Here is a 13442-nt window from a genome sequence, read left to right as displayed (position 1 = left end):
TGCTGCCGGCCCGCTTCCCACCTCCCACACCCCTGCCCGCCCCACCGGGGGCTACTTCACTGCCCCTCCTCTCATCTCTTGTAACAAAATGGAGATTACACTTGTTTCCTTCTTTTATTATTCATTGCTTCCTGCTCTACTGTAGTCTCCATAAAAATAGAAATGTGCCTGTTTTGTTCAAATATAGCACCTAATGCAAAGTCCACACCCTATAAATGTATGTGGAATGGCATGAAGGAGTGAAGGAGTAAGTGCTTAATAAAATGAAGCCAGGAAACAATAAAGGAATGGAAAGGAATTGTCACATTTTTGATAGCTGACTTTTGAAAACATCATAAACTCCTCACTGGGCAATTATCAAAGTCCCTTACCCTTATTTTATGGTTTAGATTGTTCTTAAATATTTAATTACAATTACCGGCTAGGGGAGCATAATCTTTCCAGAGAAGGGACTCTTCAAACAGCCACCCACTCCTGATGGACAAACCTGCCCAGCTGCTGGGTGGCTCCCATCCACCCAAGAGGGCCCCGGAAGAGGGATGGGGACACTCACCTACGGACCCCGCAGTGGGCAGCTGGACGAGGAGGAGCAGGCAGGTGAGATGGCAGAGCACAGAGTGGCTGCAGAAATCCTCCATTTCCTCGGGGCTGGGGAGAGAGACAGGGCAGCAGGCAGGGCCAGCCCAGAGCCCGGGGGCCCAGGGGGAGGGCAGGGGGAGGGCTGGCAACAGTCCCAGGAGGAGAGGGGCCTTCCCTTCCTGATCCTTATGCTGATGAGCTGGCGGGACCCCCACAACCCGGACTCCAGGAAAACACTGGGCCTGGGCTCCTCCCAGCCCTTTAAAAGGCCTCTGTGGTGCTAGACAACCGTTAGGTCGGCTTGGGAAAAAACACCCCTTTCCTGCCCACCCCAATGGCACCTGCAGCACAGCCCACTCTGCCCAGAAAGCCAGGCACTTCCTTTCTCAGCACCGGGGGCCCCGGGGCAGAGACCGGCCTCTGTCTCTCCATTATTCACAGCCACCAGTGCTGCCCCAGGACAGAGGGCCCGGACGCAGGCCCCTCACCACGGAGGACATGCCAGCTCCTGTCGGCGGCTGACCTGGGACCAGGAATCACCGAGAGTCCTCGGAGTGTGTCTCCTCCTCAAGGAGACAATGGGTCCCGTCACAGGCACCCAGTGCTGCCTTTGTTCCTTGTTTAGTTCACCTGAATTTCAGTCCACTTGGCCCTTTCCTGCGAGGGACCAAAGACATGGTCCTGCACCCAGGTGCCCAGTCAGTCCCACTAACAAGTTAATCCTTATTCTCAATCTCTTTTTTTTTTTACATTTCCCTCTTTATAATTATTTATTTTATTTATTTAGTGATGGGGGAGAAGGTAATTCAGTTCATTTATTCATTTACTTTTTAATTATTTTTGACAGAGGACCAGGGGTTGAGCCCAGGACCTCATGCATGCTGGGCACGCACTCTACCACTGAGCTGTACCCTCCTCCCATCCTCAATATCTTTCAAGAAGATTTCTGCATCAGCGTAAAAGACCCAGTGGAAACACAGCAGCGCAGGAGGTACAATCAGTCCTGGTCACAGAAGAGACCCCCAGATGACTTATTGCTCAGGGTTGGGGAGGAGGCAACTTAGGGTCCTGGGCAGACAGATTCTGAGGCCTGAGTACTGGGTTCCCTCCAAGGCTGGGCCACTCTCTGTGACGACCTCACTCAAGTTTCTTGACTTTCTCTGCATGTTTCCCCAACTACAAAATGGACATATTAACAGCATCTCCATCCCAAGCTTTTAATGAGAATCACATGAATTTATATTGTTGTCACTACATGTAATTAGAACAGGACCCGGTCCTAGGAAGTGCTACAGATACAACATTGAATTAAATGAATGAAGGTGCAACCCTCACTGTGGCTGTCCTGGGTCATCCTGAGGCCACACCATCATCCAGCACCACCCAGAACCTGCCCCCAGGCCCACCATGTGCTCAGCCTCCTCCTCACAGCCAGCTGCTCCCTGCTTCCTCTTCTTGGCTCACAAGGGACTTCAAAACCAACTTACCAGCTTAGAAAGGCTGGGACTTCTGAAGCGTCCCTTATCTCAGGAGCATTAGAAGATTCAGGGACCCCAGGAGATCCCAAATCTGCCCGCACAGTTTGCACCTCCACTTAGTGGCTCAGAGCCCCAGATCCTAACTCCAGGTCCAAATCGGAGTCTGAGAGGTGAGGGACTCCCAGGAGAGAGGACAAGAAGCCAAGTCTGGCCCAGGTTGACGGGTACCTGCAGAGACCAGCCCACGGGGACCCCGTCAGAACGATCCCGGACAGTGGAGTCCGCCCTTCTCTGACTCCTTCCACTATTTGAAAGTGAAACTTGCAAAAAGCATTCCCCGCAGACTCTGCCCTGCCCTCTGGACGGTCACCCCAGCTATCAAGACGGAAACAGCATGATCAGAGCAGCAAACGGAGAGGAGGTCCAGGTGCCCTGAAACAACGCTGAGGGGGACAGACAGGCACAGACTCAACAACCGCAGTGTGAGCACGTGCTGCCCTCCTGGACGGCTGGCTTCTAACCTCAGAGGAGGGCACTGTGTGTGGCACAGCCAGGACCGTACCCAGCCCCGTGCCTGGCTCTGTCCGGACCAGCCGCTCACTACTGAGATGATTCCATGTCTGCTGGTAAATTGCACACAAACACAGCCCCATGTGGCTGTTTCTTTTCTTCCCCAACCGATGACCCAGGAGCTCCCCTCAACCTGGCAACTGAGGGTCCTGCCCCAAACTGGCCTCTGTGCCCCGAAAACGGATTGACACTCAGAGGCAGAGTTTGGGAAAGACAGAAAAGAACAGCTTCATTGCTTTCCCAGGCAAAGGGAGCCACGGCAGGCTCATGCCTTAGACACTGTGAATCCATCTCAGAGTTGGGGTCTTGAGGTTTTATTGGAAAAAACTGGATGGAACAGAAAAGGTGATAGCAATCAGGGCGCTTTACAGGGTGCTGCTACATTCCCCTCAACCTCCATGAACCGTCCTGTCTTGGGGGAACTGCAGAGGGTCTGGTCATTCTTCTGAGACTATGGGCCCATTGCCCTCTTCCTGGAGCACAGCCCCTGGGCTGAAGCTGTTGTAAAGAGTGTGAGGGAGAAGCCCCAGGGGGACTCAGCAGCACAAAAGCAGTAAGGGAGGAAAGCAAACTGCAGGATGCCTTACAAAGAGTCAGCAAACAGTTTTAGCATCAGGGAAGTTAGTTCATTTCCTTTTCCTTCAAGGGGTTAACCCCAGGCATCAGGAGGTTCCAGGACCCGCTCCAGGACACTGGGCCTGCCCAGACCAATGGGACAGTGCCCTAAGGCTTGTTAAGATTTTAATATCACCCAAGGCTTGGTACAGCCACTCAGGACCGCCCCCCACCCCCCACCCCTGCCAGGCCCCAGTGGACACCAGGAAAGGCCCGGTTCTGTGGTCTCCAAAGGAAAACCAAGGAGACCGGGCCTTCCTCCAGCCCCTCCCTTCCCGCAGGTTCCTCACCTCGGTGAAGGCCACCTGTGGTCACCCAGTTTTCTCCAACAGAATCAAAGGGGCACTCTTTTGACACTCTCCTCTCCCACCCAGTCTACTTCCAACCTACCGGAAAGTTCCAGAGACTTCACAAATTCATGTCGATGGCCAGCAGCTACTTCCACGCTCCTCTCATTTCTCGCCTGGCTCAGACGACCTTGCTCAGGGAATTTGCTGACCTCCTGATCCCCATTATGTGCCCCACACACGTGCTTGCTGCGGTTTTGCTGGCACCCTGTCTCCTCCACAGCCCTCACCTGTGTCCGTCTGGGGAATGACTGGAATCCAGGAGAGGAGGCACGGTGTGTGCTGTTCACGGGTCCAGCACGTAGAAGACACTCGATAAACCTAAGTTGTCCTCGTTTGCAGGAGTCCCTTCCACAGCACATGAGCTACTCAGCCTCATCCACTTTCAGAAAATATTCTAGGCCTGAGAAAACACAAAGAAAACTGAGAAACATGAAGACTGTTACCTCTGAGCTAATGGAGTCAGCCCTGGTTGGATGCCACAGCCCCCCTCCATCTTCCCATCTACCCCAAACACAAATGCATCACTGACTACATCCCTCAGTGGGAAACGTCAGGTTCCTCCACCTTGCATGCTCCCTCCAGCCTGCCCTGTGCCCGGGGGTCATGGGTTAAGTGACTTTGGCTCGTGTCTCTCCCACTCCACCTGCCTTCTGCCCAGTGCTTGTCATTATTATCCTCATTGTGCAGTAGAGGAAACCACGTCTCACAGATTCACAACCACACACTGAGTACACTCAGTCCACTAGCTTTGAAGAGGAGGGAGGGGCTCGAGCTGCAGGGAGACTGCCCCCTGCCCACGCCCAGCGCCACACAACTCCACCCGAAGGACAGGCAGAAAGCGGACCCTGGACTCCGAAATGCCCCGAGGTGATCTGGCCAGAAAGCTTATCTCGGCCTGAATGCCAGCCCTTGGATTCCATACGGGGAGGGAGAGGGGGGTGGAAATGACAAAGTACAGGGAAGGTTTATCCCCAAGCACCGGGAAGGACACTTGAACAACCGCAAGAGGGACAAAACAGCAAACTTCGCCGCCCTCTGCCAGGCATCAGGGTCATGCTCCGGCTGCTTTACCAACAAAGACTGCTCACTAGCCACAGATGACTTTTCTTTCTCGAAATATAAATTTTCCTAATGTTAATGCGGTTAATATTTTACTTTCTTAACAGCCGTATAATACCTCTTATCTTTTACTTGCTTCAAGTACTTTCAAAACAGTTTCAGATAAATACCTGAGCCATAAAACAACGGTGACATAAAATACATTGTGATTTTTCAATGTTACTGGATGGGAAGGAATAATCTCCCTTTTTTAAAAACACACAATCTGATAAAGCTTGTTTTAAAAGACACTTAAATCGAAGTGTTCACGGGGTTAAATTACACTGCAGGGAAAGTTAAAACAACTATTTCTACCTGCTCGTTTTCTGAAAAATAAAAAATCAGGCTCACACACACACTCACACAGGAGGCAATGGCTTGGTTCAACTTTAAAATTTTTCCTTCCTTCTCTAACCACAATGACCCTGGATGGTGGGGAACTCTACCCAGGGAGCTGCTGAGCAGAGTCCCCAAGGGCACAGCTGGGGACAGGACCATCCTCTGAACCTGGACTTCTGCCCCTCTAGTGAGGGCAGAGAATAGGCTGTCATCTCCAAACTGAAATATCCAAACAAATGTGGCTCAGGGACGTCCTAAGGACCCTCTCCCGCTCCCAGGAGTCGGCGCTGCCCCGGCCCACCAGGCCCACAGCACCTACCCGATCCCCTCTGAGTAGGCAATCCACTCTGCTTCCACAGTCTGAGGTTCCAGGGCACATGAGGGGGCAGCACTCCCACCAAGCCCTGAGGGGTATAAATGAAAATGAGTGAGACTGGGGGGAATGCAAACATGTAATAAATTTTATTGCACTATTAAGCAAAACAGAAACAGGAAATTAAAAGGAAAGGAAGCAGAGAGAAAGATAGTGTAAGAAAAGAAAGAGCAGGAAGGAGGGAAGCAAAGGAAGCAGGGATGGAAGGAAGGCGAGAGGGAGAAAGAGGGAAAAAGGAAGGGGTAGGATCCTCCTGGCCCTCGGCACTGACGTACCTGAGACAGGACACCAGAATGGGCACATCTGCCCAGGGTGTCTCAAGCACGTTCCCCAGACACTGACATGTCAGTGTGTGAGTTGCGGTGTGAGTGTTTCTACTGCCCCACGTGGGTGACCCAGTCAGCAACCTGGGAAGACTTGACTCACTCTCCCAGACCCACATGGGTCAGGCTCACCCGGGGTCAAGGCTAAAACAGACAACTCCTGACAGGAGGGAGTTCAATGCCAAGTCATGGGAAAGGCCCGCAGGCCTGGCACTTTGGCCTCTGAGAATCAGAGGAGAGCAGCCTGGGGCAGTAAAGGCAACAGAGGACCTGACCAAGCCTGAGAAGCTGATTCTAAGCTCCCCAGGATGCCCGACACCCTGTTCCTTCATGTCAGGGAGACTGGTCTCCGCAGACTGACCTGTAGGCTGAAGCCCTGAGGCCGGGCCCCTGCCCTCTGCAGACCATCACCAAATACTCAAGCCCACCTGCTCCCAGTGCCGTTTCACTCTCAGCATTACATCCTTGATTTCAGTGAATGTTGTACTACGCTCCTTGAGGAAAGTCTTCCTTTCTTCATGTTACAGCTGGGAGACGGAGGCCCAGGGTCATGGCTTCGTGTGTCAAACCCACAGGAGCCAGGCCCTTCCAAGCTCAGCTGACCTCTGAACAGGGGACCAGAGAGGGATGACCAGCCCCAGGGGTGCTCCAGGGATCTGGGGGCAAGAAGGGAGGCAGAAAAAATATTAGAAGTTCTATGATAAATGCTTTAATGTTATTTCTTTTAAGATATTGTCTGTATGTTTTTATAATATGTGTAACATTTGTGCGTATAAGATAGCTGCACGTTCAAATACATTATTGAACGGAGTGCGTGATCTAGAGAGTTCAGAGACCCTGTCTCTAAACTTTCACTCCGGAAATCCTCTCCAAAGCAGCAGGTCTCAGAGGGGGAAACAGCAGGACCACCCTGCAGCAGCTGCCTGGGACGCAGCCCAGAAGCTCCCTGGGTGGGAGGAGTAACCCAGGGGCCCCCAGAGTGGCTGCTCTGCGGGGTCAGCCCACGTTCCATCGGATTCTGCCGCCCTCTAGTGGTCGGCGCGGTGAACTGAAAGAGCGCTTCCCTGGGGAGGACACTGAGGGAGGAATGGAGACCCAGACACGGAATCTTAGAAAAGTGGACAGGAGAACAGGAAACCGCACACAAATCCTGCACGCTGCAGGATTCCTGGTCTATTAAGTTAAAGAACAGCAAAGTGCATGAGGAGACCCTGACCTGCTGAAGTCTAGTTAGGACAGAAAAGGGACACCCGCAGTGTCCCGGGGCTTAACTGAAGTCCTTACATTTTTTGTTTCTTTGTTTGCTCTTTTGTTTGGGGGGGCGGGGCAGTTAGGTTTTTTTTATTTATTTATTTTTAATGGAGGTACTGGGGATTGAACCCAGGGCCGCATGCCTGCTAAACACAGGCTCCACCACTGAGCTGTACACCCCCTGTGAAGGGCATGTGGACTTCCTGAAGAGTTAGCTCTTATTCATATTCTTTATTACTTTTATTTTATTTATTTTAATACAATAATATTCATTTTAAGGATAAAACTGTTTGCTTAGAAGAATATTCGGACATCAGCATCTCTGTCCAACCAAATCCCCACTCATTGGTCTGTCCCATAATGCTCCCCAAACTCACTGTTCCCCTGAAGCCTGGGAAGGTAAGGATGGACCCCTCCCACTCCTACCCCCACCCCCACCCCCACCCAAACACACACACACACACACACACACACACACACACACACACTTCCTGACTTTGCAAAAGACCCAGTCTGCTCTGCCATTTCCCCCAAAACAACAGCTTTCCTCCTCCACCTGCCCCCTCCCCTTCCACCTCTCCTGGCATCCCTGCTGAAAGGTTACAGGACACACTCCCTACACTCACTGGCTCAGTGCACATTTATTGACAGCTGCAAGCACTCGGAGAAGACAGCCTCCTGCCCCAGGCAGCCTCACAGCCTGGCCACCTGACAGGACACGAGGTGAAGTGGAGAAAAATCACAAAACAAGACAACCCTCAGGTACTGAAGAGAAGTCACACCTCAGGGAGACGTGGGCAGAGCTCCTGGAGGAGTGCCCCCGATTTCAGCTTTGGTGCCCGGGGAAACTCTGAATTCCCTGGAACAAAACTGAAAATGGCAGGTCAGAGCCTGACCTCTCTGAGGAGGCGTCTTCCTTGCTGAGAAGGCATGGGCTCCGGAGAGCTGGAATCAGAGGTTCAAAGGTAGAGGGAGGTGTTAAAGGCTGAGTCCCAGGAAGGTGGGGGATGACGCTGAAGACTCTACCTGGTGGTGGAGGGGACCGCAGGCCTCAGCCACTCCGACGTGCACGCAGCCATCCTACACCCCCCTCAGCTTCTCCAGGTGCCAGTGTTCAGCAGCCTTCCCACCACCCCTCCCCTCCGGCCATGGAACAGTTCACTGCTACTATCATTCTTGGTGCGTCCTCTATCAGCCAAGGCAATCCACTCACCGCTCCGTCACACCCTGACCTTGATCGCCTCATCCGATGACAATGTCCTCCCTGCACCGCTCCTCTTGCGCCGCAGCCATACCTTGGTCTTGTCATTACCTGGACCTGTAACATCATAATCTCAGCTGTAAGTATCCCACACCATGCCCAACACCTCCCGTCTCTGCACATCACTCTCTCGCCAGTAATTTTTCTACTCCCCAAACCTCTCATACTTTCTTTCCCCTCACAACCCTCCTTCTTCACTGTTTCCCCTCATCCTTTGTCTAATGCACAGACACCAACATAGAGTCAAGGAAAATAAAGAATCAGCCAAAGATGTTCCAAACAAAGGAGCAAAATAAATCTTTAGAAAGTGGCCCTAATGAAATGAAGCTATGTAATTTACCTGACAGAGAATTCAAAATAGCTGACGTGTATTTTCCTTAACAGCCATCCTGCTATTTGTAATAAATGCATGGCTTAAATCATATATGGTCATTATTTTGGAAATACTCCACAAACCCTTACACAGCGCTCCCTTTGAATATAATTTGTGTTTAAGAAATAGCCTCCATTCACCCAAAAACAAACAAACAAAATAGGTGACTAAGAAGCTCACCCAGGTCAATGCACGAATAAAGTGAGAATTTCAGCCAAGAGGTAGAAATATTTCAAAATACTAAACTGAATTAACAAGCTGGAGAACACAATAATCAAGCTGAAAAGTTCATTAGAAGGGTTCAACAGACCAGATCAAGCAGAAGAAAAGATCAACAGACAGTGAAACCTCTGCCTGAGCTATATCCTCCACCCATGGCTTAAGCCCATTAATACAACTTGACAACCAGCCTTGCAAAGGTTTTGACTCATAAACTGATTTAGCCTAAGCTGCAAAAAATTGCGCTCCTTTTCCTGAACTCCCGGTCTCAGTACCACATCCCCCTGCAGAGTAACTGGGAAGTATCCCAGATTCCTTTCTCAGGACCACGTGCATTCCACCAGTACCGAGTCCTGTTAGTTCTATCTCCTATCCACAAGCCCTCCATTCTACCCTTGCCTGAGAACAGGATTCCTAGAGTTTTCATCTGAATGACTTAGTCTCCTGTGGGTCTGCCTGTATCTTCATTCTCCACAGTAGAGTAACCTAAAAACTAAAATTTTTTTCTATGAGTTTGTTGGGTTTTGTTTATTTCTTTGTTTCTGAAGTCATAATTGAGCTGCAACACTATGTTAGTTCCTGGTGCACAACATAGTGATTGGATATGTCTATCCATTTCAAAATGATCACCACAATGAGTCTAGTTACCACCTGTCACCAAAGAAATATATTACTTTATTATTAACTTTATTCTCCACACTGTATATTTCATACCTATCACTCGTTTATTTTGTAACTGGAAGTTAGTACCTCTTCATCTCTCTCATCTATTTATCTCCTCCCCTACTCCACTCTAGCTACCATCTATTTGTCCTCTGTAACTCGTGCTCTGTTTCTGTTTTATGTTCATTCATGTTTTTTAGGATCCCACATATAAGTGAAATCATTCAGTATGTGTCTTTCTCTGACTTAGCATAACACCCTCTAGGTCTATCCGCGTTGTCATAAATAGCAAGATTTCATTCTCCTTTACAGCTAAGTAATATTCCATTTTATATATTTTATATATATATTATATATATATCACATCTTCTTTATCAATTTGTCTATCGGTGAACGCTTAGGTTGCTTCCATATCTTGGCTATTGTAAATAATGCTGCAGTGAACATACACGTGCATCTGTGTTTTTGAATTAGTGTTTTTGTTTTCTTTGGATACATACCCAGGATTGGAAGTGCTAGATCATATGGAAGTCTTAATTTGAATTTTTCGAGGAACTTCCATACCATTTTCTATAATGGATGCACCAATTTACATTCCCAACAACAGTGTACAGGGGTTCACTTTTTCCATATCCTTGCAAATATTTCTTATTTGTTATACGTTTGATAATAGCCATTCTAACAGATGTAAGGTGATATCTCATTGTGGTTTTCCTTTGCATTTCCCTCATGATTAGTGATTTTGAGTATCTTTTCATGTGTCTCTGGGCCATCTTTTGTCTTCTTTGGGAAAATATCTATTAAAGTCTTCTGCCCAATATTTACTTGGGCTGTTTGTTTTTTTGATGTTGAGTTGTATGACTTCTTTGTATATTTTGAAGATTAACTCCTTATCAGGTATATAATTTGCAATTATCTTTTCTTTTTCAGTAAGTGGTCTTCTCGTTTTGTTGATGGTTTTCTTCGCTGTGAAACAGCTTTTTAGTTTCATATAGTCCCATTTGTTTATTTCTGCTTTTGTTTCTCTTGCCTGAGAAGACATATCAAATAAAAATTACCAAGATCAATGTCAAACAGCACATTGCCTATATTTTCTTCTAGGAGTTTTATGGTTTGGGGTGTTAAATTTAAGTCCTTAATCCACTTCAAGCTTAGTTTTTTAATATGGTGTGAGAAAGTAGTCCAGTTTGATTCTTTTGCATGTAGCTGTCCAGTGTTCCCAACACCATGTACTGAAGAGGCTGTCTTTTCCCATTGTCTATTTTGCCTCCCTTGTTGTAGATTAATTGCCCATATAAGGGTCAGTTCATTTCTGGGCTCTCTATTCCATTCCATTGATCTATGAGTTTGTTTTTGTGCCAGTACTATACTGTTTTGATTCCTGAAGCTTTGAAATATAGATTAGAGTGTGATACCCATATTTTTGTTCTTTGTTCTCAAGATTGTAGCTATTCGGGATGAGGATGGCTCCCAGGTTTCTGACATAGACACCAGGGTTGCTAGTAAGAACATGAATTAAGAGAGAATTCAGGGGTAAAAAGTAGTATTCTGCAATCAGGAGAGGGAGTAACATGTTATGTTTTGAACAACCTAGGTGTTAATTACTTGTGGTATGAGAAAGTGATTTTATTTTTGTTTGTTTGTTTTCTTTTCTTTTCTTTTAATATTTTTATTGAGTTATAGCCATTTTACAATGTTGTGTCAAATTCCAGTGTAGAGCACACTTTTTCAGTTATACATGAACATATATATATTTATTGTCACTTTTTTTCTCTGTGAGTTACCATAAGATCTTGTATATATTTCCCTGTGCATACAGTATAATCTTGTTAATCTATTCTACATTTTGAAATCCCAGTCTGTCCCTTCCCACCTCCCACCCCCTTGGCAACCACAAGTTTGTATTCTATGTCTATGAGTCTTTTTCTGTTTTGTATTTGTTTTGTTTTTTTTTTTTTAGATTCCACATATGAGCAATCTCATATGGTATTTTTCTTTCTCTTTCTGGCTTACTTCACTTAGAATGACATTCTCCAGGAACATCCATGTTGCTGCAAATGGCGTTATGTTGTCAGTTTTTATGGCTGAATAGTATTCCATTGTATAAAAACACCACTTTTTCTTTATCCACTCATCTGTTGATGGACATTTAGGCTGTTTCTATGTCTTGGCTATTGTAAATAGTGCTGCTATGAACATTGGGGTGCAGGTGTCATTTTGAAGTAGAGTTTCTTCTGAATATATGCCCAGGAGCAGGATTCCTGGGTCATACGGTAAGTCTATTCCTAGTCTTTTGAGGAATCTCCATAACTGTTTTCCACAGTGGCTGCACCAAACTGCATTCCCACCAGCAGTGTAGGAGGGCTCCCCTTTCTCCACAGCCTCTCCAGCATTTGTCATTTGTGGATTTTGAAACATGGCCATTCTGACTGGTGTGAGGTGATACCTCATTGTAGTTTTGATTTGCATTTCTCTGATAATTAGTGATATTGAACATTTTTTCATGTGTCTATTGATCATTTGTATTTCTTCCTTGGAGAATTGCTTGTTTAGGTCTTCTGCCCATTTCTGGATGGGCCCATTTCTTGTTAAGTCGTATGAGCTACTTATATATTCTGGAGATTAAGCCTTTGTTGGTTTCATTTGCAAAAATGTTCTCTCATTCCGTAGGTTGTCTTTTTTTTTTTACTTACGGTTTCCTTTGCTGTGCAGAAGCTTGTAAGGTTAATTAGGTCCCATTTGTTTATTCTTGCTTTTATTTCTTTTGCTTGGGTAGACTGCCCTAGGAGAACATTTTTGAGATGTATGTCAGATAATGTTTGCCTGTATTTTCTTCTAGGAGATTTATTGTATCTTGTCTTATGGTTAAGTCTTTAATCCATTCTGAGTTTATTTTTGTGTGTGGTGTAAGGGAGTGTTCTAGCTTCAATGATTTACATGCTGCTGTCCAGTTTTCCCAACACCATTTGTTGAAGAGACTGTCTTTCTTCCATTGTATATTCTTGCCTCCTTTGTCGAAGATTAGCTGACCAAAAGTTTGTGGGTTCATTTCTGGGCGCTCTGTTCTGTTCCATTGGTCCATATGTCTGTTTTTGTACCAATACCATGCTGTTTTGATTACTGTAGCTCTGTAGTATTGTCTGAAGTCTGGGAGAGTTATTCCTCCAGTCTCTTTCTTTCTCTTCAGTAATGCTTTGGCAATTCTAGGTCTTTGATGGTCCCATATAAATTTTATTATGATTTGTTCTAGTTCTGTGAAATATGTCCTGAGTAATTTGATAGGGATTGCATTAAATCTGTAGATTGCCTTGGGCAGTGTGATCATTTTAACAATATGGATTCTTCCAATCCAGGAGCACGGGATATCTTTCCATTTTTTAAGTCTTCATTAATTTCCTTAATCAGTGTTTTATAGTTTTCCATGTATAAGTCTTTCACCTCCTTAGTTAGAATTATTCCTAGGTATTTTATTACTTTGGGTGCTATTTTAAAGGAGATTGTTTCCTTACTTTCTTTTTCTGTTGATTCGTTAGTGTATAGAAATGCAACTGATTTTTGAACGTTTATCTTGTAACCTGCTACCTTGCTGAATTCTTCAATCAGCTCCAGTAGTTTTGGTGTGGACCTTTTAGGGTTTTCTATATATAGTAACATGTCACTTTTACCTCTTCTTTTCCAATTTGGGGCCCTTTTATTTCTCCTGCCTGGTTGCTGTGGCTAGGACTTGCAAGACTATGTTGAATAGGAGTGGTGAGAGTGGCAGCCTTGTCTTGTCCCAGATTTTAGTGGGAAGCTTTTGAGTTTTTCACTGTTGAGTACTATGCTGGCTGTAGGTTTGTCATATATAGCTTTTATTATATTGAGATATGTTCCCTCTGTACCCACTTTGGTGAGTTTTTATCATAAATGGGTGTTGAATTTTATCAGATGCTTTTTCTGCATCTATTGAG

The 13442-nt window shown here is 46.5% G+C and overlaps 1 protein-coding gene across 11 annotated transcripts in view; it reads right to left on the bottom strand.

Annotated features, from left to right (window-relative positions):
• Nucleotides 1–8305, bottom strand: part of LOC105066739 (butyrophilin-like protein 1) — a 224876-nt gene extending 216571 nt beyond the window's left edge. For 3 of the 11 annotated variants that reach the window (XR_012501048.1, XM_074348439.1, XM_074348437.1), the window contains exons 1-6: nucleotides 8190–8304; nucleotides 6154–6381; nucleotides 5349–5433; nucleotides 3820–3992; nucleotides 2067–2285; nucleotides 554–648 (exon numbers count right to left, since the gene is read on the bottom strand). Coding sequence is in view for 10 of the 11 variants with exons in the window: in XM_074348439.1 (XP_074204540.1) it covers nucleotides 554–638 (85 nt within the window). In the remaining variant the exon portion in view is untranslated. Of the gene's footprint in view, nucleotides 1–553; nucleotides 649–2066; nucleotides 3507–3632; nucleotides 3993–4239; nucleotides 4384–5348; nucleotides 5434–5677; nucleotides 5804–6153; nucleotides 6382–8189 lie in introns of those variants that run through there. The other 8 variants (XM_074348438.1, XM_074348431.1, XM_074348440.1 and 5 more) reach the window with 7 other exon arrangements.
• Nucleotides 8306–13442: the final 5137 nt, after the last annotated feature.

Source organism: Camelus bactrianus, chromosome 20 (genome assembly GCF_048773025.1).
Source record: "Camelus bactrianus isolate YW-2024 breed Bactrian camel chromosome 20, ASM4877302v1, whole genome shotgun sequence".
Taxonomy (NCBI): Eukaryota; Metazoa; Chordata; class Mammalia; order Artiodactyla; family Camelidae; genus Camelus; species Camelus bactrianus.
The sequence above is the reverse complement of the archived record's forward strand: the minus strand, read 5'-3'. Positions and strand labels throughout refer to the sequence as shown.